Source organism: Hyaena hyaena, unplaced genomic scaffold (genome assembly GCF_003009895.1).
Source record: "Hyaena hyaena isolate Hyena2069 unplaced genomic scaffold, ASM300989v1 scaffold_85, whole genome shotgun sequence".
Taxonomy (NCBI): Eukaryota; Metazoa; Chordata; class Mammalia; order Carnivora; family Hyaenidae; genus Hyaena; species Hyaena hyaena.
The window spans coordinates 600914-626253 of NW_024080717.1; the positions used below are offsets into that span (position 1 = coordinate 600914).

General features: G+C 43.0%; 1 protein-coding gene across 1 annotated transcript in view; it reads right to left on the bottom strand.

Moving 5' to 3' along the window:
* FRMPD4 (FERM and PDZ domain containing 4) overlaps nt 1-25340 on the bottom strand; it is a 541790-nt gene that overhangs the window by 85715 nt on the left and 430735 nt on the right. Inside the window, exon 3 of the mRNA XM_039234277.1 lies at nt 1005-1165. Within this exon, the coding sequence (XP_039090208.1) occupies nt 1005-1165 (161 nt within the window). The remainder of the gene's footprint in view (nt 1-1004; nt 1166-25340) is intronic.

Sequence of the window (25340 nt, forward strand, 5' to 3'; positions counted from 1 at the left end):
TCTCATGCTCACGGGCCTCTTTTAAAAAAAAAAAAATTAATGTTTTTTTTTTTTAATTTATTTCTGAGAGAGAGAGAGAGAGAGAGAGAGAGAGAGAGAGAGAGACAGTGTGAGCAGGGGAGGGTCAGAGAGAGAGGGAGACACAAAATCCGAAGCAGGCTCCAGGTTCTGAGCTAGCTGTCAGCACAGAGACCGACGCGGGGCTCGAACCCACGAACCGTGAGATCATGACCTGAGCTGAAGTCGGACATTTAACCGACTGAGCCACCCAGGTGTCCCTGCTCATGCGTCTTTAGGACAAGCACAGATTGGCTGATCTTTTGCCTTCGCGTCACAGATCAGGCTGCATCCATCTCTAGATGGCAGGCTGCTAGCCGCATGTGTTTGTTTTGGGGCTGAGGCTGAAGGGGTCACGGCTACTTGAGGGAAACGCTCTTTTCCCTCCCACGGCAAACGTCCAACAAAGGAGGTCAACTGTCCAAGCACTTTTCAAGCCTTTCCAGGTCATCTCTGCTAATATGCCATTGGCCAAAGTCAGTGACCTGGTCTGGCTCCTCAGCGACGGGGCGGGGAAATACGTTCTGCATAGAGTGCATTTTCATAAAACGATCCGTCTGCTCCAATGACTAAAATCCTTCTGTGACTTCAATGCCACTTTCTGCTTTTTTTCACTAAGGAGTTTATCGTGAACTTACTGAAATACAGAACGGTGCCTGCCTCTTTCTTTGTGTTCATACTTTAAGAAGTGGGTCATTTCCATGGTTACAAATGATAGATCAGTGTTCTCCTAAGTCAAGAGATAGGATGCATTTGGCAGTTTAAACCTAGTTTGAAGAGCCCTTTGTGTCCCTCTTGTGGTCTGACTCTATCCAGATGTCGCAAACACTCAGCCAGGCTCCACGGCTAGACAAGGAGCAGTTTGAAACTTCCAGAAGGAGCGCCAGCCCCTGGGGACAGGGTGTGGCGGGTGATCCAGGAGACTGGGAGTGAGTCTGGGTGCTTACCTGGTGTTACAGAGCGAACGACCACTGGCTTTTCACTCCCGGCCACGAAACCAAACCCCAGCACGGGGTCCCTCCTCATCTCCACCCTCCGCGGGGCCGGAGGGACGATTTGGTAGCTCTCCAACCGAGGGTCATCAAAGGGGATGGCCTGTGACATGTGACTGTGGGAAAAGCACACACAGAGGAAAAGAGGCGTCAGTGTAAGGTTTTGACAGTGGCTTGGCAATCGCATTCTTTCTTTCAAAACCTTCTACTCGCTGTTAGGGAGAGCGTGGGGAAGATGTGGGGAGGGGCACAATTGTGCCTCTTGTGAGCCTTCCTTATTCCATGAAACCACGAGCTCAGAACACGGCAAGCATGCTCCCCCACACCCACACTCCTTGCACCTTTCTACTTCTTGTCTCATAGCGCTCATCGCTTCCCTACGTGTGATAGAATACACCTCTTTGTATCGTTTATGCTCTCCACGCTCGAATGTAAGCTCCTCGAAGGCAAAGAACTGATTTATCCCAGCTGCCTGGAACAGTACCAGGCACAGAGTGGATTTGGAAGAAAGAAGTGAATGAAGGAGGGGCGCCTGGGTGGCTTAGTCGGTTAAGCGTCCGACTTTCGCTTAGGTCATGATCTCGCGGTTCGTGGGTTCGAGCCCCGCGTTGGGCTCTGTGCTGACTGCCAGCTCAGAGCCTGGAGCCTGTTTCAGAGTCTGNGACTGCCAGCTCAGAGCCTGGAGCCTGTTTCAGAGTCTGTGTCTCCCTCTCTCTCTGACCCTCCCCCGCTCACGCTGTCTCTCTCTCTCTCTCTCCTAGAAATAAATTAAAAAAAAAAAAAAAGAAGTGAATGAAGGAGAGTAAAAGATACTTCTTTGTGGAACACTATCAATTAATAACTGATGAGCTGAGAAAGAGCCTCAAAAGTTTACGGATATTTAGTAAGCAGCGTCTACGGCTGTGGGCGCCAGTGAAATTGAGGGGTGGCAATCATATTGGTGTCGAAAACACAGTCCCCCTTTCCAAAGAAGATGAACCATGAACTCTTGGCCTCTAGGTTCTGGAGAGATTTTCAAATGATTTCAATGGCTCTCTTTGTGAACACTGAACTTCCGAGGTTGTATCACTAATCGAAACTTGAAGTCTGTCTAGCATTCAAAAATTTCCAAAATGCATCCACACATATCTCCTTTGATGCGCCAAATAACCTGTGAAGGAGCAGGGCTGGTGGTAGTATCTGCATTATCCCAGTACGGAGACTGAAGTCACAGTAGTGGCTTATTGTCCCTGAGGGCCCATGCCTCGTATGCCAGAGCGTCGGGTCAAAAACCACCTCCGGTGACTCTTAATGAAGTCCTCACTCATGCACATTATCTAAGCCAGCCTTTTCTGAGGGAAGAGTTATTAGTATGAACACAAGACATCTTTAAGTAATGTAAGGCACTATTACTTCAATGACATGGACTTAATTCAATTTTCTCTCTCTCTAATCTTCAATAATTTTGTAAAAGAAGATCAGTTTTAAATACCTTGAAAGGCACTATTCCATAGGCCGTCTGCACAACATATGTTCAAATGGAGGGGAAAAAAAGACTGCGGACGAATTCTGTGGCCCATTTGTGCGATGAATAAGAGGTAAAAAAAAAAAAAGCAGAAACCTTCTAGGATCTGTTCTTTAGGCATATACCACTGACTAAGAAAATAAAAGGTTAAAATCCCGTTTAAATAGAAAGGAAAAGGAGTGCCTGGGTGGCTCAGTTGGTTGAGTGTCTGACTTCGGCTCAGGTCATGATCTCACGGTTCGTGAGTTCGAGCCCTGCCTTGGGCTGCCTGCTGTTGGCAGCGAGCCCACTTTGGATCCTCTGTCCTCCCGCCCCTTCCCCTGCTCTCTCTCTCTCTCAAAAATAAATAAAACATAAAAAAATAAAACAGAAAAGAAAGATGTCTTCGATTTGACAGCTCGCAGTCTGGAATGCTATGACCAAGAGAAGCATGAATCGAGAGCTAACGTGTTACGTGCTGCATGCCAGTACTCATCTGTCCCCTGATTTCGTCTTCAGAACACCCCCCAGTAAAGGTGGTTTGACCCTACTCCCGCCTCATGGCACGTGCTAAAAGAGGAAGAACAGCCGGGTCAAGGTCACATGCTTCTCAGAGGTAAGGCAGGTGCAATTCACACCAGGTCTCCTAAGTGTCATGTGCTTGACCAGCTGCATAATTTGCAATGACAGTGCAAAATAAAAATGGGGGAGCCCTCATTCAGACATACTTAAGAACTCCAAGCCAGCGGAAGGGGCAACCCAGCCCAGGGCCCAGCGTGCCCGCTGCCGTTCTAGACAAGCCCAAGCCCAGAGTGGCAGTATTACAGGGTCACAGGGGAGGGGCTGCCTTCTGTGAAGTTTCAGATGTGTGTGTGGACCCAGAGATTAGACATGGCGACCGTGGTGGGCAGACCTCAGGCAGGCACAGGGTCCCAGGAGGAAGCCTGGCAGTCTAAAGGACAGAACTCATAACCCCGATGAAATCAGCATAATTGACGCAGGGTGAGCCCGTGTCCTGGACAGCAGCCTCGCCTCGGACAGGGCTCTTCAGAACTCGACCTTTGACACTGACCCCTCACACGCCCGAAAGAGGCATGGCTATGGGTGCCTGGGGGACAAAGGGGCCACCTAGGCGTGGTGGCCACTGTTCTGTTCCCTTGTTTTCTTTATTTTTTTTAATGTTTATTTATTTTTGAGAGAGAGAAAGAGAGAGACAGAATGAGAGCAGGGGAGGCGCAGAGAGAGAGGGAGACACAGAATCTGAAGACAGGCTCCAGGCTTTGAGCTGCCATCACAGAGCCCCACGCAGGTTGTGAACCTACAAACTGCGAGATCCTGACCTGAGTCACTTTCAATTCCAAGTTTAGAAAGGGACTGGGGAGGGCTTCCCTTCCCCGCTGCCCCACCCCCACGTGATTGCCACTTCTGTGAAAAGCTTCTCGCACTGGTCCCCAGACTAGGCTGCACATCAGAATCACCTGGGAAGGATGAGAAAGTCCTAGTGCCCAGATTTCACCCAGGACAAATCACGGGACGACAGCGGAGTGTGTGAGCAAGGATCAGTTTTGAAAGGGTCCCTAGGCGATTCCAAAGTGCAGCAAGGTTTGGGGACCGTTTCCTGCTCACGGAAGGGTGGGTTCTCGCTCTCCTTTGAGGTAAGAGGAAGAGAGAACAGAAATGATGCCTGGACCACTTTCTCCGGCATCAACTGCAAATGTAAGTCAGGATATTTAAAGCATTTAGAGCTTGACTATTCTCTTTCCGCTACATGATAAAGTAACAGCCTCCCATTTTTAATTCATCATTTATTCAATAACTATCATATTATTATTTTATTAATACCTGACATTTATTAAACACTAATTTCATGCTAAGCAATTTTTGAAATTATTTCCATATGTTAGTTCACTTAATTCTCCGAAACGACTCCATAATGCATTCATTCCGTCAACAAATACTTCTTGAACGCCCACAGGCTTCTTGGTTCCAGGGATACAATAGGAACCAAAGCAGAGTGAAAATAATGCAGCATTCACTCTGGTGTTCAGAGACAGAAAATGAACTAATAAATTAGGAAAATGCATGGCATATCAGGTCTTTCAAAGCACCGAGGAAAAAAATAAGGCTGGGAGGAAGGGGAGAAAGTCACAGGGTGAGGGCTCATCGGGGGTCAGAAAAATATCTGAAGAAGGGCCATTTCGAGCAGAGGGGCCACCAAGTGCTGAGGTCCTGACACGGGGGGCTATGCCTGGTGAGGGTGTGCCTAACAGGTAGCCGGGGGGCTAGTGGGAGGAGGAGGTGTGGGACAGGGAGCACAGTGGTAAGTGATGAGACGGGCAGGTCACAGATCACACAGGCTCCTGGAAGGACTTCGTGTTTTGTTCTGCGTGAAACAGGCAGCCTCTGGAAGGTTCAGAGGGGTAAAGCGAGGTGATGGGTGGATGCTCGAAAGAGAACAGATGGGAGGGGGCGCTAGCGGGGCGGGGAGAGCTTCTCAGGACCCAGTGAATCAATCAATCCTGAACAAAACATCAGGATTTGTTCATATCCTGCTATCAAAATGGCAGGGTGGCAGAGGTGGCAAGAAATCGTTGGGTTTTTAATGTATTCGGAGGCCACTAGAATAGAGTGGGGCTGGGATTCCTTCCTGCACACAGAACATTGCAAGTGAGGACGCACATATTACGTACGCATTGTCTAATGAGACTCCTGTGTCCTGATGGATCCAAATCCAAATGAAGAGACATTTTCTCTTCAAAGAGCTAACCATTTATGGTTTGCACCAGAGACACACAAATGTAAGTGCCCAGGTAGAGGCCAAACGTGAGACTGATACGGTACTTTGCAGTGAGACTATAGAGCCAGACTCTCTAAAGCCGAGTCCTGGTCCCTCCACTTCCGGGAAGTGTGATCTGTACAAATCACTTTACCCTGTGCCTCAGTTTCTTCATCTGAAAGGCGGTGATGAGGACAGTAACAATCACATAAGACAGTTGTGAAAATTATATGAATGAAAAGAAGGGAAGCACATAGCAAAATGGCACATAGGAATCACCCAGAAAGCGTAAGCTGTTCTTTTCATCTCTTGAGGTCAATGAATAGAAAGAATAGATTTCAGATGTTATGAACTCATTTGCTCTTAAAATACGAAAACAAGCTCAACATTGTTTCCAATGCCGATGGCCCAATTCTTGGTGAAACGCCGCATAAATCCTAGAGAAACACTGAGACCTTCCGTTTGAAAAATCCTATCAAAAACAATGATACAATCAGCACAAATAGGAACTGATCCACGTGAGGCAATACTATACCAGAATACCGACTAAGAAGACATAATTAAATCCAGGCTTTCCAAGGACTGAATTGGCGAGTTTTCCTCTGCCATGTTTCTAGAACCCTAAGTGAACACTGAGACCAGGGCTGGGGCGGGAACCCACGTCATGGGCAAATTGACATAGAGAATGTGACATGGGTCCACAGCCCTCCCTCCATTGTGGTTCCCCAGACAATGTTTGAAACTCACCACCACATGTGTATTTCGCGGTTGATGTTTAGTCTAGCATTTTCATTTGTGTTTCTAGTTTTTTATTCTTTTTGTTTTGTCTGCACTTTGAGGATAACATTCTGGTGGCATTGTGATTTTCTTGCTCGACAGGTGGCATTTTCCGAATAAGTGATCTAAAAATAATCCACCTCTGTCTTTTTTCCAATAGGAATGGCTCCACACTCAAATGTTGCCCCATGAGACAGCATTTTGTTCTTTGTCTGAAGGCAAGCACTTTTTGGCTCTCTCCTTGCAGTGTTTTTTAGAAAGATGCTTGAGTCCTTTCACAATGAGCTGAGAAAGCAACATCTTTTCTACCTGCTCAACATGCTTCAGTGAATTCCGGTGCTGAGGCTGGAGGCACACAACTGAGCTACACAAACTCCCCACCCCCTGGTCCCAACCTTTGGCAACAAACACACACAGATGGGCCAGAAACCTAGGAACCGAAAATCCAGGCTATGTGAACTGAGAGACGTGACCGTGGAGATCGAATGAATAATCTTCCTGTTTCTGACAGCTTCATTTAAAAAAAAATTTTTTATAGGTTTTATTTATTTTTGAGACAGAGAAACAGAGTGTGAGCGGGGGAGGGGCAGAGAGAGAGGGAGACACAGAAACTGAAACAGGCTCCAGGCTCTGAGCTGTCAGCACAGAGCCTGACGCGGGGCCCGAACCCACAAACCGCGAGATCATGACCTGAGATGAAGTTGGACGCTTAACCGACTGAGCCCCCTGACAGCTTCATTTTAAAAGGAATGGTGGTGACCTTGTTGTCCAAAACAGAAGGACAGGGCTTTCTTTGATCTTTAGGAGCCTCGTTTTCCTCCACGGAAATAAAAGACTGATACTTCCAGTGTATCACAAAGAGTAACTTGGACTAGTGGATAGAACGCTCTGAGATGATTCCATTTTTCCATGTACTCATTAGAGCCAGTGAGGTCCTTTCATGGAATATGTGCTGAGTGGTCAGATTTCCGGAAGGAAAACCTAAATTTAGAAGTCATTACGTTTGTTGTAAAATTTAAAAATGGAGGAAGATGGTGGCAAGTCGGGGGCCTGGGGAGTGAAGACGGGAAGGAAAAGAAGTATAAATAAACATACGTGCCTGAGTTCTACTCAAGAAGGCCATGGTTGGGGTTACTTTTCAGGGATGGCGCACTGGGATTACATGAGAGCGTGAAGCATCGATGTATTATCTGCCCATCTTGGTAGTACTGTTCTCTGCGATAGGCAGAATGATTCTTCATTTGCTCCCCAGGATGTGATCGGCTACCATATGCCACAATGCTTTTCAGAGACTCCCACTGTATGCGACGTATTTCACCGCCTGGGCTCTGCTAACATCTCGCAGCCCAAAGCGTGTCACATGACTGAGCCCAGATGTGACAGACAAAAAACAGCTTTGTGGTTGGGCATAGGCTCTTGCTGCTTCGTCAATACCACGAGAAGAGCTTGGCAAGGAAGCTGCTGCCCCAGAATAGCCCCATGTGGAATGGACCAGAACAGGCAACTCAGTAAGGAGCCACACGTAGCAGAGCTGCCCCGCACCCCCGGCCTAGATCAGGCTGCTGGAAAAGAGCCAAGAAATAATGACTCTACAGCACTGAATTTGGAGATGTTTGTTATACACCAAAACTCACTCATACAATCTGTAGTGATTTCAGTATTATTATTATTTTTTTAATTTTTAATTTTTGAGAGAGAGAGAGAGACAGCGTGAGCAGGGGAGGGTCAGAGATTGAGGGAGACACAGAATCCGAAGACAGGCTCCAGGCTCTGAGATGTCAGCACAAAGCCCGACGTGGGGCTCGAACCCACGAACTGTGAGATCATGACCTGAGCTGAAGCCGGATGCTCAACCGACTGAGCCACCCAGGCGCCCCAGTTTCAGTATTATTTTAAGGCTCTAGAATTCCACATCCCGAAGGATTCTACCAGCCTTATTGTCCACACCATTTGTGACCGAATGTTACATTTTACAACATAAGAGACACTTCCAAAGGAAACTTTCCCACTCAATATCTCAGGTGACATGACATCCACAGCAACCCTGTGGTCTATTCTTCATGCCTTTCTCATGGCCCTGATTGTACTTGGTAGCAGTGGCTCTCAATGCAAGGGTCACAATTCACAAGCCCTACTGTGGCCTGTGAGGAGATTCTAATAGAAAAGCTCTCAACAAAAGTTCTAGGGGCGCCTGAGGTGCTCAATCAGTTCAATGTCAGACTCTTGATTTTAGCTCAGGTAATGATCCCAGGGACATCAGATCAAGCCCCGCACTGGGCTCTGTGCTGAGCTTGGAGCCTGCTTAAGATTCTCTCTCTCTTATCTCTTTCTCTCTCCCTCTGCCCCTCTCCATGGCTAGTGTTCTCTTCTTTCTCAAAAAAAAAAAAACAAAAACAAAAAACAAAAAACAAAAAAAACCACAAAACAAAACCCTAAAAGCTCTAAATTAGGCAAATCCGAATTCCCCAGAGCAAGAACAAGGAAAGAAAAAGAAAGCAGAAGTGTGGATCATTAAAGTTGATAGATTAGAACTGAGAGAGTTCGGGAAGTAGATTAGATCCCAGGATGGGTTTCCAGAGAGCCCAAATTATGATACGTATGGTAAAGTAACAGTCTGAAAATATTTTTTGCTTGGTTCTCATTGAGTTTTTTTTCCTCTACTGGGTCTGATGAGAAAGACAGCACATTGGCAGTCCCTTCCCTTAGGGAAGATGCATTTACCCGGGTCCAGAGCAAAACTGACTGCAGATACCCCTCTCTCCTGACTTTTGTTTCCTGAAAGTCTGAGCGGCATGGCTAAGGAGGTGAGGGCAGATGGTCCCTGTGAGGTGGTAGAAACTTCAGGAGAGAGGATGTTGGTGGGATGTCTAACCAAACACCAAAATCCACAGGCTGAGCCTAAGGAAATGACAGAGTCTGCGAACTTCAGGGAACCACTCAGTCTCGGGCTAGGCTATCTCAGGTACTGTGGACAGAAGGCCACAGAGGCCTGCTCAAATTTCTGCTCTAAACAGACCCAGAAGACTTTTGAATATTCAACATGATATTCGAATTGCCAACCAACAGGAACGTAATATGATGATATGCACGCATGACTTTAGGGAGAAGATTTGTACGCTTTGTGAGAAAACAAACTGTGAGTAAACCGAATCTCTGAGGGGAAGGAGACAGGGGAGCTAGAAGAGAAGTGACTGAACTTGGAGAGAACCTATCCCACACAGGGACATCACTCCAGGAGATCCAGAAACTTCCCTGTATCTGGAACGTCCTCCTAGTGCTGCTTTTCCTGAGGCGGGAGGCTTAGCCACTCTACAGTTCTACTCTTGTACGTTCATGGAGTCCCTTCCTTCTTATGATACATGCATTTTTACACTCAAATCCCATGGTTTTGAAAGCAAATCTGGGCAAGCCTCTGGCCTTGGGGATCAAAAAAGCCCAACGATACACCGCCAATGGAGAGGAGTTAACTTTAACATAAAGATAAATAACTGCACATAATGTGTTTCCAGCCCCCATAACATACAGAGTCTCATGCTTTTTGCCTTCATGAATATTCATATTGTGGGTTCAAAAGAACTTAACCTTCACTCATCAGGTCCACAGGCCACTGTCACTCAATTCCATAACACATCAGGAGCATTTAAAGATTTACAAATGTTGGGGCACCTGGGTGGCTCAGTCGGTTAAGCATCTGACTACAGCTCAGGTCATGATCTTTCAGTCTGTGAGTTCAAGCCCCGCGTTGGGCTTTGTGCTGATAGCTCGGAGCCTGGAGCCTGCTTCGGATTCAGCGTCTCCCTCTCTCTCTGCCTCTCTTCTACTTGCACTCTGTCTCTCTCTCTCAAAAATAAACATTAAAACAATTTAAAAAAATAAAGACTTACAAGAGTGTAGTCAGGCCCAGAAGCTTATGCAGTACTTGAAAGGCTAAGAGAATCCTGAATGCCCACGCTGAGAACACACAAAATGTTTAGAGGAATCTGGTTGGAGAATTTTATGAGGGTTTGAAATCAATGGGACTCCTTAATGGGTAGACGAAATACGAAAATCTCCGTTCCCGTCAAACTAATTTATAGATTTAACACCATCCAATAAAGATATCTCAACAGTCCACTTCAACGACTTCAACAAAGAGAATTCTAAATTTTATATGATCATATAAAAGAACACTTTGAACACAAAAACCACCGCTTGTCTGGCCTGACAAGAATACTGGAACCTATTATAAAATGTCAACTCTTAGGATGCTCTCACACTGGCACCAGTATAGAAAAGGACAAAATGGCGGAGTCACAGCTTTGACTGGGACAAAGCAAGCGTTCCGGGGTAAATTCAGAGATGCCTGCCCTCTTGCAAGAACTGAATGCGAGCTAGCCACCAAAGACACAGAAGTGCTTTAGCACGTCAACAATATGGTTGGCTTTGAAACAAAGCCATTAAATCTTTTGTGACGCCGGGGTTGTTGGCTGCTCTACCTGGTGACGATGAGCTAAAAGAGTGGTGGCTTCACAGTAAAGGAGGTATCATAATAACAAATGAGAAAGTAACCAATTTTTTAAAAGAAACTTGGGCTGGGGTAAGAATGTAGGGAAACAGATGTTTAAAAATGATTCTACCATTATGTGCTTGTTTTATTGAAAATTATGCAAATATGTATCTATAAAAACAGCAGCCTTTGAAAACTGGGAAATGAATTTTTCTAACCTGTTTAAAAAACCCCTCAAATGAAGCATTTCAGTGGACTCATTTGTTAAATATAATAAAACGTAACATCTTCCATTTGGTTTGTGAGAACAGCTGAGGGACATCAAGGAACATGGAAACTTTCTGGGTGAATTCCCTTTCTTTTTTTTCTTAAGCTTATTTATGTTGAGAGAGAGAGCGAGCGAGAGAGAGAGAGAGAGAGAGAGAGCAAGCGCGCGCAAGGGAGGGAGGAGCAGACAGCACGGAAGAGAGAGAACCCCAAGCAGGATCGGTACTGTCAGCGCCGAGCCTGATGTGGGGCTTGAACCCGCAAACCATGAGACCATGACCTGAGCCGAAGTCAGACACTTAACTGACTGAGCCACGCAGGCGCCCCTCTGGCTCAATTTCAACAGTCACTTGCATAGATTAGATTGAACAACAGTAGCCTCCCGCAGCCTATACTTGCCAGCTAGTGAAACATTCTGTTTACTTATCTCTTGATATATTTCTGTGGTTCCATTTTTCCTCCAATGACAATGATTGAAACCAAGTAAAGAAATAAGCTGAACTTGCAAACAGACCCTGAAATTTTTATTCAATGGAGTGGTAAACTAAGACGCTCAAAAATAAATAAGGATCCTCAATCACGTTGCTGTCATTAAAATATTGAATCATTTGTAATGTAGCTGTGACAGCCAAATGTTCCCAAGTGATTAAAATGTATCACCTTCAACTCATCTTAACATTTCATTTTAACATCTTTTTCACATATGCTTCATGCTTTCCATATTTCCTTGACAGTGGGGTGTGTATATGTGTGCATATCTACACATACATATATATGTTACAAACAAATTGATACATTTCCTTGTTTCCTTGTTTACTTATAGGAATGGAGTACAAAAGCAAAAAATGTGGAGACTTCTATTCTGTGGAATCTGACTTATGCTGTAGGACCAAAAAAAAAAAAAAATGGTTTATATACTCAAACATGATGGACAAAAATCCCTGCTGTTACGAAGCTCAGCATAGCTCTTAAAAAAGTCCAGCTCTCACATTCTGATCTATTCTGAAGCACTTTTAGAAACCTGTAAATGGAGGCACCTGGGTGGCTCAGTTGGCTAAGCATCTGACTCTTGGTTTTGGTTAGGGCAAGATCTTGAGACTCATGGGTTCCAGCCCCATATGTGGCTCTGTGCTGACGGCGCAGAGCCCAGTAGGGTTTCTCTGTCTCCCTCTTCTCTCTGCCCCTACCCAACTTATGCTCTCTCTCTCTCTCTCAAAAATAAACATTAAAAAAATAAAAACCTACAAATGAAGTTAGCATGCAGACGGGAAATGGCACATTTCCATTCTACTTGTCCAATCCTTGCTAATCCCATCAAGCAAGAGGGAACAGAGTGGCCCTAGGTTTGGGTGACAAATGGACAGGCAAATTGATGGTTATTCCATGTGTTCCTGCTTTGGGCTCCAGAAGATTGAACCCTTTGTGGGGTTGGAAACACAACTGCCCCAAATCTTTCTAAGTTTCAATTGATACCTGTGGTTTACAGAGCACGATGTATTAAGAGGACAGGGCCGGACACGGCAGACTTTTTCATCTTGAGTGATTACCCTTATTTTTTTGTACCTATAGGAAAATCTATTTTTAATATATATTTTTTTAAATTTATTTTTGAGAGAGAGACAGAATATGAGCGGGGGAGAGGCAGAGAGAGAGGGAGACACAGAATCTGAAGCAGGCTCTAGGCTCTGAGCGGCTCGAACTCACGAACCATGAGACCATGACCTGAGCCGAAGTCGGACGCTCAACCGACTGAGCCACCAGGAAAATCCATTTCTGAACAAAAGATTTGATAACACCGAGCAAAGTCTTTCTCAAACATGTTAAAATCATCACCGTAGACCTGAAAGTTTGTCTCCATCAAACCGGATTCTGTCCATACTTTAGGGCAGTACACGGGGAAGCAGACGGTTGAAGATTCAGGGGGTCCACTTCCCATCCCAAAGGGCTGTTGTATATTTCTGCCATCTGTGTATATTCTTTGAAAATTTCTTTTATCGTCTTATGCTTGGAAAGTGAAAACAATCCTATGGTTTTGTAAATTCAAACTATAAGAGTATGTGTTATAGAAACCGTGATCTAAGACAATATTTAAAAACATGAATTGATTTTGGGGCGTCTGGGTGCCTCAGTTGGTAGAGCACGAGACTCTGGGCTTTGGGATCATGAGTTCAAGCCCCACACTAGGCACAGAGTTTACTTAAAACAAATAAATAAATAAATAAAATGAGGGGATTAAAAAGAAAACCCATGAATTGATTTTTTAAAAAGACACTTTTAGAGAGATGATTAGCCACGCTTTAAAAATTTCATGATTTTATAATCTTTACACAAAGGATTTGAAAAAGTGATTAAGTGGTAAGGGTTCCTTTGATGACTAACTTCTGATAGAAGTTAAAAGAAGCTGGAAAGGAAATCACAGAATCAAAGGTTTCAGCTAACAGTTCTATTTTAATTAAGAAATTGGGATCTCCTAATATTTTCTGCAGTAAAATAATGATTTTCAACCCCAACCTAGAGAATTCAGTTTCCTTAGACATCGATCTACATTACTGCCCAAAGGTACAGGTCTTTCCAGCTCTGTGTGTGTTTGTTCATGTTTCCTCTCTTCTAAGCTCCATACACGTGAACTGAACCTCTCTACCCCGGCCCCCGGCGCTGCTAGTCGGTGCATGCCTCAGCGGGACTTGTAAGTTTATTTATCTGTGCCTACATCTATCCATTCCCTGCCAGGACTCAACTGCGCACCATGCCTCTTTCCAATCTCGAAAGCTTCTGGGTCCTAGAAACAAATCCTGTCTTGGGAACACTGATGGAGAGTGTCTTCATCCTGACTCCCACTGGAAAATGTAATTACAACGTCTGCTTTGATTCTCAGCCAAGAGCAATAAACATTTCTGCACGGAGAGCGGTAGTGAGATCAATGTTTATTTATACTATGTTTATTTACACTATGTCAACCATACCTATATTGACACCTCCGGTTCTCAAAAAACAAACAGATCCTGAACAAATACCTATTAAATAAATATTTCTTTCTGGATGAAACACATTTTCCACATAGAAGACTTTAGCGTCATGTACTGACCACTGTAGAACTAATTTCTACTTGCCTAATTTACATGAAAAGCGATCTCCTTTTTTCTTAACTGAGGCATTTTTCTCTGGTTGTCTCCGTAAAAGTGTTCTCAGTAAACGTTTGTCTTTGGTCAATGTTACCCACACGGTAGCCATTTTCACGCTTTAGAAGAGTTGATATGCTTCCTGTAAGATTTTGTCTCCCATCATGTTCTCTCAGGCTGGCAGAAACTGACTTCTCAAATTGAGTCAAAAGCAGACTCTTTTGTTACTCATGAGGGATCAGATTTGTTCCTCCCCTCATTCAACAACTACTGAATGGAACCTCCTATGTGCCTGGGACCCGGGATGTGACTGTGATTCAGACCAACACGTTTTAGATTCTATCACAGGTGTCAGGACATTACATAGTCCATGGGCCAAATCTAGCCTCTGTCTGTTTTACTGGAACACAGCCACGCCCCTTTATTTATATGCACTGCTTTCTTGCTACCAAGGCAGAGTTCGGTAGTGGTGACGGAGGCTTTCTGGCCCACAGAGCCTGAAATACTTACTCTCTGGTCCTTTACAGAAAAAGGTTTGACAAATCCTCTTTTAGTGGAAGGACCAAGGCAATACAAATCAAATAAACATACACTACCTCTCATATTGTTGGTGGCTGATAGTGTTTACAAACAAAAATACAGCAGGATAAAGAATGAAAGAGGGGGTAGGCTGTTTTAACAAGACAGTAGTGGAGGCCTCTCTCAGGAGTTTACCTCTGAGACCTGAGTGAAGTGAGGGAGTGAGATGGGAGGTGATGCATGGGTAAAATATTTCAGGCAGAAGGAAGAAGAGATGTATAAAAGCCGTGAGAAAATGTCTCCGAGCCATTGTCCCACTCATGCATTTGTTGTTTTGTTCAAACAAGTTTTAGTTCAATTTGCTATGACGTTCTCCTTGGTTCTATGCCCTCAAAGAAATGCCAGTCCCATAGGAGGAGCGACAGACAGAAACATCTGAGTATAACAGATTGCTAGAGGCAGGTGCCACCAAAGGATACCCCATACTTTGGGGAACATTCTATGGGGATAGTCGATCTAAGCTAAGAGCAGTCAATAGGGAGTAGGAAAGACCTCACAGAGTAGATGCCCAAGGGATGCGTCTACAGATGTGAGGTGGGAACTACCAAATGGATAAGGAAGGGAATTACATTCTAATCCAAGGGAACAGGAGGTAAAGCCATAGGGGCATCAAAGAAACCAGTGTTTGGTACAGGCATATGTGTTACTTGTTGGGTAATGGAGGAGAACATTTAAGAGAGTGGGCAGTATCAAGAAAACTACAAGCCATGTTAGAATGCTGTCTGGTATCAGACACACACACCCTTTATGGAAGCATGAGTATATCCTTCCTGGAAAGATCACAGGCTCTAAAATCTATCACTTGAGTAGGATCTGGCAGGCACTGGGTAGGGAAAGTAAAAATCCAGAAATTCTCTCCACAATCTAGGAGGTGAAAGTAAAATTAAAAAATTTTTAAAATGTTTATTTATTTTGAGAGAAAGAGAGAGCGAGCAAGCATGAGCGAGCGAGCAAGCAGGGGACGGGGAGGGCTAGAGAGAGACAGAAGAGAGAGAATCCCGAGCAGGCTATCAGCTCAGAGTCCGACACGGGGCTCGATCATACAGAGCGTGAGATCATGACCTGAGCCCAAACTAAGAGTCGGATGCTTAACTGACTGAGCCACCCAGGTGCCCCAAAAGTAGAGTATCTTAGAAAATAAGGTTAACATAGCTTTAACTATAAGCTTGAATGTACATATTATTAATTTTATCTATGAATAAACAGTATTGTTCATTTTGAGGGTTACAATTTGAAGGATTACAGAGTTTAAACAGAAAGCAGACTGATACATTTTCCAGTCATGCCTTCAGCTTTAGCAAATGAGATGCAATAAATCAAGGATCTATTATGGCTTGTATAAATTAACGTCCAAAATAGGTTCCATTAATTCATGATCAAATTTATCTTTCAAGGACTCAGTTCTATTTGTCAATACCACTATTGAAAACCATTTCAACAATTAGTCTTTTATCAACAGCCAGTCCATCCACTCAGATTTTTGTCATAGTTAAAGATGATGAATTTAGCGCCTGCAAAACACTTATTGACTGTGCCGTGTGAATCTAATTGTAGGATCTAAATGGGCAAAATGTTTGTCGGCTTCCCTAAAGCTGCAGAATCCCTACAGCTAGGTTGGTAATCAATTACATTAATTGAGTTCAGTTCAATGTGTTTAAGGGATGGCTTTTATGTTAATGACACTCTAATGTGTCAGAGGCAATGATAATCGAGTCACATCCTTGAGTTGATTGAGACGCTCAGCATCAACTCCAGATATGCAATACTCTCAAGAAATCTTAGGTTAAGATTTATTGGTGATTAAAGATTTAAAAGACATATAAGAGAGGAAGGTAGCCACACAATAAATGCTCAGAATTATGTTTGGCCGTACTCTGTATAGACGGGGTGACATTTGGGTGAGTGTTAAGTTCATGTGAATTGAATTGAGAAGACACTATACAACACTTCAATACCACTATAAAAATCTATTCCTGGAGAATACATTGTTTAGAAAATGATGTAGCAGTAAGCCCAACTTTATATTCTCAACCCTGACATGAGCTCCTGGATGGGACCCAGATGAAGGGGTCTTCAGAGCATGTCCCTGGTCCCTCGACTTGGTAGGCGGTCCTCAGGTTTGAAGGGCGCAGTCTAGCTAGACTCGAGGTGCTGGTGAGCAAGAGGAAAATGGACTGAGAAGATATTGGAGGATTTCATTGTTCAGATCCCATCCGGGCAGGGAAGGCTTTTGATTTCTGTACGAAGAGAATAGGCACTCAGAAGGAGAAAGGCCAGTATCTTCTGAGACCATGGATTTCCCACCATGGGTCTTCATTTCAAAACAAAATATTAAACGAAACCATTCAGGAAAGTGCCACAATGCTCTGATATTTTCCATCTCTACTTTAATGCTACTTGCTTAAAATGATTTCATTTTTCAGACCCAATTTAGATGATAACCTAAATCATACTTCTGATTCTCCCCCGTTAGTTGATCTAGCATTACCCAGGAATCCATGCTTTTAAAGGCCACACCTGGTAATTCTGGTGCAGGATTCAGAACCACACTGTGAAAACCACTGGGTCAGTGGGATACAACCTAGGAAGAAGTGTAAGGGATACAACAGCCAGCCAACCTCCATATATTTTCGAGTTTGCTTGCTGTAGTACCGGCCTCTTCACATCTTCTTCCCTGTGACTGCCTTGACAATCGGAGTTCCCAGATGGAGAAGCATTTGTGGGAGGCAAAAGCAACTCTCAATGATAAACCATTTCGAGGCCTGAATGAACATTTGCCATAATATTAGCACGGATCCGGAACACTCTCAAGGATAGAAAAGCATAGAGACTGGAGGCACGCATCTCGAAACTCTATGGTATGTGGCCCGGATGAGAACTGGTGTGTCATCCACTCCTGGACGAAGGAAACAGCTCCTCATTACCTTATTTTATTTTTCTGTGTTGCTCCATCACAGACCAGATCTGCTGAGACTTGACAACATTCCTGCCTGTGCATCGGAAGTCTAAACCAAGCTGATTTTATAGATCTTGGTTGGTGCACTTTGCATCGACTTTGGTCTTCTTAAGAAAACTTTAGGCAAAATTTTACCTCATTTCATGTAGTTAGGATTCATTTGGATAAACTCAAAATAGCTCAAGCCTTCAGAGGACATGCATACTTAAATCTATATTGAAACTTTCTAAAAGCTCAATTATTTTTGAAAATAATTAACATGTATCAGCAGTATCCATTTTACTAGATGCAGATTTCTTACGATCATAATTGATGTTTAACAAAATATGAAACACAGGCAATTTTCCATGACATATATTTAGCAATTTTATGGATGCCTAATTAACGTGTCACAAAAGTGTTCATTTAACTCAGTGGAAGGGCTAAAAAGTGTTTTCAGCTTTTATTAGCGTGACATCTGTTTTCTGGGCCACACAAACCATGGGGATAAACAAGTCAAGGAGCTAAGATAAAACTGGGAGATTTTGCCTCAATCCTTCTTCACCTTTAAAATGTTTTTTTTTTTATACATTTATTTATTTTTTTGAGAGACAGAGTGAGACAGAGCATGAGCAGGGGAGGGGCAAAGAGAGAGAAGGAGACACAGAATCCGAGGCAACCTCCAGGCTCCGAGCGAGTGTTCAGCACAGAGCCTCACGTGGGGCTCGAACACATAAACTGTGAGATCATGACCTGAGCTGAAGTCGGACACCCAACCGACTGAGCCACCCAGGCTCCGCTTCTTCACCTTTAAAAATGGGCATTCAAGGGGCGCCTGGGGGCTCAGTTGGATAAACATCAGACTCTAGATTTCAGCTCAGTTCATGATCTCACAGTTAGTGAGATTGAGCCCCGGGCTGGGGGTTGGGCTCTGCCCTGACAGTGCAGAGTCTGCTTGGGATTCTCTCTCTCTCTCTCTCTCTCTCTCTCTCTCTCTCTCTGTTACTCCTCCACTCACACTCTTGCTCTCTCAAAATAAATAAATAAACTTGAAAAATAACATCATACTCTCTTCTTCTTTACAGGTAGTTTCAATTCTCTTCAAAAATTTATACTCCTTTATCTAATCTTTTATTTATTTATTTATTTATTTATTTGGAGTATGTGTGTGTAGGACACACAGAGAGAATCCCAAGCAGGCTCCACTCCAACAGCGCAGAGCCAGATATGGGGCTCAAACTCATGAATCGCGAGACCATGACCTGACGCAAAACCGAGAGTTGGACACGTAACCGACTGAGCCACCCAGGCAGGCCTCATTTACTTAATCTTTATGTCAGTCTGTTAATCAGGCACTATGCTAGGCCCCGAGGAAAAGCACACTTACCATAAAAGCAGGAGATGCCACTAATATGAACTGAGCTTGCCAAGCACTGTTTGCAATTATATAAATGCACTGCATTTATTCTCACCAGAAGGCTACTAGGTGGGTAATATTTTAAAAAATATTTTAATTATTTCTGAGAGAGAGAGAAAGAGAGTGAGAGTGAGCAGGAGAGGGTCAGAGAGAGAGAGAGACACAGAATCTGAAGCAGGCTCCAGGCTCTGAGCTAGCTGTCAGCACAGAGCCCGACGCGGGGTTCAAACCCATGAACTGTGAGATCATAACCTGAGCTGAAGTTGGACGCTCAACCGACTGAGCCATAGGTGGGTAATATTTTTATCATCTGTACTTGAGGGCACTGAGGAACAGAGCAGTCACATTTATTATTATTATTATTTTAAATTTTAGTTTTTGAAGAGAGACAGAGACAGAAGCAGACAGAGCATGAACAGGGAAGGGGCAGAGAGAGAGAGGGAGACACAGAATCTGAAAACAGGCTCCAGGCTCCGAACTGTCAGCACAGAGCCCGACAAGGGGCTCGAACTCATGGACTGCGAGATCATGACCTGAGCCGAAGGTGGACGCTAACCAACTGAGCCACCCAGGGGTCCCGTAGAGCAGTCATGTTTAAGCTATGAAAGCACTAGAATAAAATACTTCTTAAAAAAAAAGCTCAAAATGGAGTCACTTGTACTAAGTCCCAGGTCAGCAGACCAAGACTGAAGACCCAACCTAACTGCAGTTTCAGCCTCTCCCGGGAATGTAACCTCTCCACTCCATTTGGAATTTTCTGGTCAGCACTACTAAGGTAATCCCCCTGATAGAACTTGTCCACCCACCACTCACCACCAAAGAAGGAGGCTTTGTCTGCAACAGTCTTTGCTAGAAACTTCTTTTTCCTACCCCTTCTGTCCATAAAAGCCTTTTATTTTATGCAGTTCTTTGGCGCTCCTTTCTATTCGCTGGATAGAGAGCTGCCTGAGTCATGAGTCAGTGAATAAAGCCAATTAGATCTTCAGATTTACTCAGCTGAATTTTGTCGTTTTCTTCTTTCTTTTCTTTTTCTTTTTTTTTTTTTTAAACATACTAAAGAAGACATTTAGAGCCTTGCGGTAGGATGGGAATTTCCAAGTATAACGTGAAATCCAAGAGCGACACAGGAAAAGACAAACAGGTTCAACTACACGGTAATTTAAAAGGGCAAGAGCATAAGCAAAGTTACAAGACAAAACGGTGTAAGAAGATGTGTGCAGTACATACAGAACAGACAAATGTGAAATACACGTAGTAGAGAAAAGGTTTGCACAATTCAGAAACCAGAGTTAATCCAATAAAAAAATGGTCAAGTATATGATCAGGGATATAGATGAAAATAATAGAAATGGCTGAGAAAGTTCTGAAAGACACTTAGTCTCGCTGATAAATGCAAAGCAACATACTGGTATACCACTTTTTCCCCTTGATGTAAAAATGTAAGGTGCTGCACCCTGTTCTGGGAAGGCCATCATAAGCTTCCAAAATTCACATGCCATATGTTATGTGTCTCAGCAATTTTCTTTCGAGGCTTGTATCCTATAAGAAAACTGGGTAGTGCCGTCAACTCAAGGATGTGCACTGCAGCCCTTTATTGAAAACAAAAATGAGGGAGAAGCATGAGAATAAGGCAGTGTTCTTGCAACTTAAATATATTGTTTCAGGGGCGCCTGGGTGACTCAGTCAGTTGAGCGTCAGACTTCAGCTCAGGTCATTATCTTGTGGTTCGTGAGTCTGACCCTTGTGTCGGGCTCTGTGCTGACAGCTCAGAACTTGGAGCCTCCTTCGGATTCTGTGTCTCCCTCTCTCTCTGCCCCTCCCCTGCTCATGCTTTCCTTCTCTCACTCTCTCTCTAAAATAAAAAACAAACAGACATTAAAAAATAGTTTATATACTTCCACGTGCAATTCAACAGAAAGCTTGAAGGATATGTTCTTAAAAATTCTTTCACATATCGGAATAACAAGACAAGGAGTTGGAAATATAAAGGAGATGAAAAAGTTTTTACAAATGATCAATTCAGAAGAGCCAATACAAAATTGATGAGGATTTCTAAAACCAAAAAGTGAAAAAACAATAGGGAGAAAGAAACTATCAAAGAAATGATTCTGAACGGTCTCTGAGCTGAATGACCTGAGAACTTCACTGGAGAGCCTTTAGCCCCACAATAAAAGCGCCTTCACACCTGGATGCATCACTATGAAATTTTAATACACTAAGGATGAGGAAATTATCTTTAAAGCCATAGAGAGAAAAGATACATTGAGGATAAAGGAGTAAGAATCAGATCATTATCGGACTACAAGAACCGAAGGCTGGAGGATTCAATGTAGCTTGAGTTAAAACATCCGGGGAAAAATAAGTGTCAACCGAGATTTCTATGTCAAGTGAGAGGGCAGAATTAAGACATGTCCATGACGTGCAAAGATTTACAGAATTTACTGCCCACACAACTTCTCTAAGAAAATTATCAGAGGCTGTGCTCTAATAAAATCAAGAGAGAGATAAAGAGAGAGGCAGGAGATCAAGAAAGCCATTGCTCCAGCACAGGAAAGAAGGAAGCAAAGTCATTAAGATGATAGTTTGGTGGTAACTCAGAAAGCCGTCATTCCAGATCAGGGCAGGATGTGGAACTCAGTGGGGACAAGTTTGGGAAAAAGGACGTGGCTCCGGAGATTTGACTCTATCACTGAGAAGGACAAAGTGCTTAAGACAGGACATGTAAGGTGGAAAATGAAAACAGAGAGAATGCGAGAAAAACAAACAAACAAAAAAAACCCTTCAAAGCAGTGGCAATGTAACGAGCAATAATTAGTGATACAACGAATACTATACATTCATAATAAAAATGAAAACTCATCAGTGAGCTTGAAAATGTAGAATCAACCTATAGATAAGGTCCAAAAGACTCAGCCATGATTACAGAGCAACTGTAAAAGTTTTCAACCTTTGCATTATTACGGACACAATATGTAAAAAACGAAATATGGGAGAGACGAGGGTAAGGAGAAGTAAGCAAGAAGTAAGCACCTGAAATATATTTTCACCTCACCAAGTGGAAATTGCTAGTATGGGGACATGCTGTTTACAGTGCAAGGAAAAAGAAATGAAGGTTCAGTCTACCAGTTAAAATCACAAAGGTAAATGACAGTAACAACTATACCGAGAAAAGAGGAGCATTAGAAGGAGGTAGGGAATGGTGCCGCTAATCTAGCCGGTATCTGGCAGAATGAGCAACAGTAGATCAGGTCTAAAATTTAACCAACGGTTTAAGCAGAATATTTAGAATTGGAGTTGGCAGAGAGTTTTTTGTAAGGGGCCAGACGGTAATTATTTTATTTTAATTAAAGCTTATTCATTTATTTTAAGAGAGAGAGAGAGTGGGTGCGAGCAGGGGAGGGGCAAAGAGAGGAAGAGAGAGAAGTTCACAAGCAGGCCCTGAGCTGCAAGCACAGAGCCCAGGGCAGGGCTCAAACTCACGAACTGTGACATCATAACCTGAGCCGAAACCAAGAGTTGGACATTTAACCAAATGAGCCACTCAGGTGCCCCCACACAGTAAGACTTTTTAGGTCTTGATCGCAACTACTCAACTGCTGAAGTAGCACAAAAGCAGCCATAAACAAATGTATAAAGAATGAATATGACTGTGTTACAATAAAACTTTATTTACACAAACAGGCAGAGGGCCATAGTTTGTTGAGCCCAGATCTAAATATTCATGGGAAATTGTTGCACGACACAAACCATAGAGTTTAAATATGACCATGTGAGAGACATTAAAGCCATTAAATTTACTTTTTCATTCAGCTCCTAGGAGGAATGCTTTTCCTTGATTCTTGAAGTCCTGTCAAGAACAGAAATGCAAGCTTTTTCCCAATATTAAGGAGAGGAAAGGTCAGTGACCAAAATGTACTTAAATTTAAGCTTTTTTCCAGTTTTTGTCCTGGCAAACCGCTGATAAGTGCACCCCCTTGGCAATTTTAGAACTGAATACCACTAGGTTCTGAACTCAGTGAGGGTCACCTGGCTGGCTCAGTTGGAAGGGCATGCAACTCTTGATCTCATGGCTGTAGGTTCAAGTCCCACGTTGGGTGCAGAAATTACTTTAAAAAATAAAATCTTTAAAAAAAGAATAAACTCCTTGATAGTTGCATAGGATCTCTGAAATTTCAGTCTCTGTCTGCTACAGCGTATGGGCAAGCATACTTGGAAAATGCAGATATAACAGCCAAACTTATTAATTCAGGTATATTTGGTTTAAGTTAAAAATATTTTATGATGTTTCACAAAGAATTCCAGAGCTGTAACTCCCCACAGGAAAATTTAAAACCACTGTTTTAATTTTGAACTTGGCATAGTCAGCTTTGCTTTATCTAGTCAGAAGGAACAGAAAGACCATAAAACAAGACGATGAATCAGGGTTAGAAACTTTTCTAAGGTTCACTTCAGGCTTTCGAATTGCATGATGAATAACAGGTCTTTTGGTATAGGTATTTCAAAAGCTATCATAAAATCTTTTAACAATATTTTCAAGGCAGGGCGCCTGGGTGGCTCAGTAGTTTGAGCTCCTGACTTGACTCTTAATTTTGGCTCAGGTCATGAACCCAGGGCTGTGGGATCATCACTGGGCTCTGTACTGAGCATGGAGCCTGCTTAAGATTCTCTCTCTCTCTCTCTCTCTCTCTCTCTCTCCCCCTCTCCCTCTCACTCTCTCCCTCCCTCTCTCTCTCTCCCTCTTCTTTGCTGGCGCATGCACATGTTCTCTCTCTTAAAAAAAGAAAAAAGAAAAAAGAAAAATATCTTTAAGGCAAAACTCAAAATTTAATGCTGATGACAAGCACTTTCTAAAGTTTGAGAGTGATATCTATTAACATTGAAGAGGCAATCATATTCAAGTTTCCAGTGATTCATCAATTCAAGGAACTGCCTTCTCTCATGGAAATTTGAAAAAAATAAGGCTCCCATGGGAACTTAAACTGTGTTAGAAATGAATTGCTTGTTTACAGTACACGCCCCCTTCCCAACACCAAATGGAAGTTAAAGCAAAGAAATAAAATGCTGTGATTTTAGTTCACATACAGCCTTGTCTATACACTGGAGCAGAACTGCACTTCATCATTTAATTATAGATAGTCTCACATGATAATTATGCAAAGTAGACTTTCATTATGTCTCAAATTGAGCCCTGAAAAATGTGGATTCTGTAGGTGGAAGGAATCAGCTGATGAATTTTTGCTATGGAGCTCTGCCCTGTTAATCACAACCATGAAATTGGAGTGTAGGGTGAGGGAATGAAAAGAGAAAATGTTTGGTAGAAACATCTGGAAATACATCTAACTCTCCTTTTCAGAAAAGTGCTGCCTTTGAAATGTTATGGCTATAAATATTATTTTATGGGCATTATAAACTCATGCACAATTAAGAAACAAGTTAAGCATGGAAAGGCCACAATTCACTTTTCATGGCTTGTCTCCGGAAGTGTTTAATGATAACAGTGGATGAAAATGGAGGTTATCGAGACAAAGAGTTTAAACACTTGCTCCCTGCTCATATCAAATTTAGGGGTTTGTAGATGATAATAATAAAATCACTAATACTTTTTATCTAACCTAGGCTACACAAAGAGATCAACGTTTTCCGTGTGTGACGATTGTTGTGAAACAGAAAGTATCATTTTTACTATTCAATTTCAGATATGTTGAAATCTGAAATGTTCACACCTGTGAGCTTCTCTCCCCACAGCAGTTTCCTTGAATCCTGAGAATTTGTTAAGAAGCAGCTGAATGAACAGTGAGTGGCTTGATGTGTGGAAAGCAAAGTGCATTGCTGCTTTCACGAATATTATCATTAGACAATAGAAGTTTCAAATGAAGCACTTGCTTTTGGCCTAACTCAAGGAAAAAGTCACGTTGGACATTGGCTTAATTTAAAACATACTGGGTTAAATTATTTCAAAGATTCTAAGATTCAAACCTATTGAATATTAGTGATTCTAAGATGTCTAGGCCTACGTTATGAAAATAATCCGACACACTCAGTAAACAGTTTAAATTCTTTCAGTGTGTTTTCAACCAAATATGTGGATAATACTGAGTAGGGAAAACCCTTTATCCAGTAAAAGCTGACGATAAATAATTATTCTCCCAAATTCTTAGGTAATACATAAGAGCATTGGTGCCAGAGTACTTTTTATAAACGTTGACAGCTCTCCGTAAAAAATAATATATGTATACATACACACACACAATTTGAAACAAGCTGAAAAATATTTTAAAAGAAGATGCATTTGAAATATATGGGCAAGTGGGGTGCCTGCGTGGCTCATTTGGATGATGTTAGCTCAGGTCATGATCTCAAGGTTTGTGGGCTCGAGCCCCGCGTTGGGCTGTGCGCTGACAGTGCGGAACCTGCTTGGGATTCGATCTCTCTCTCCTTCTCTCTGCCCCTCC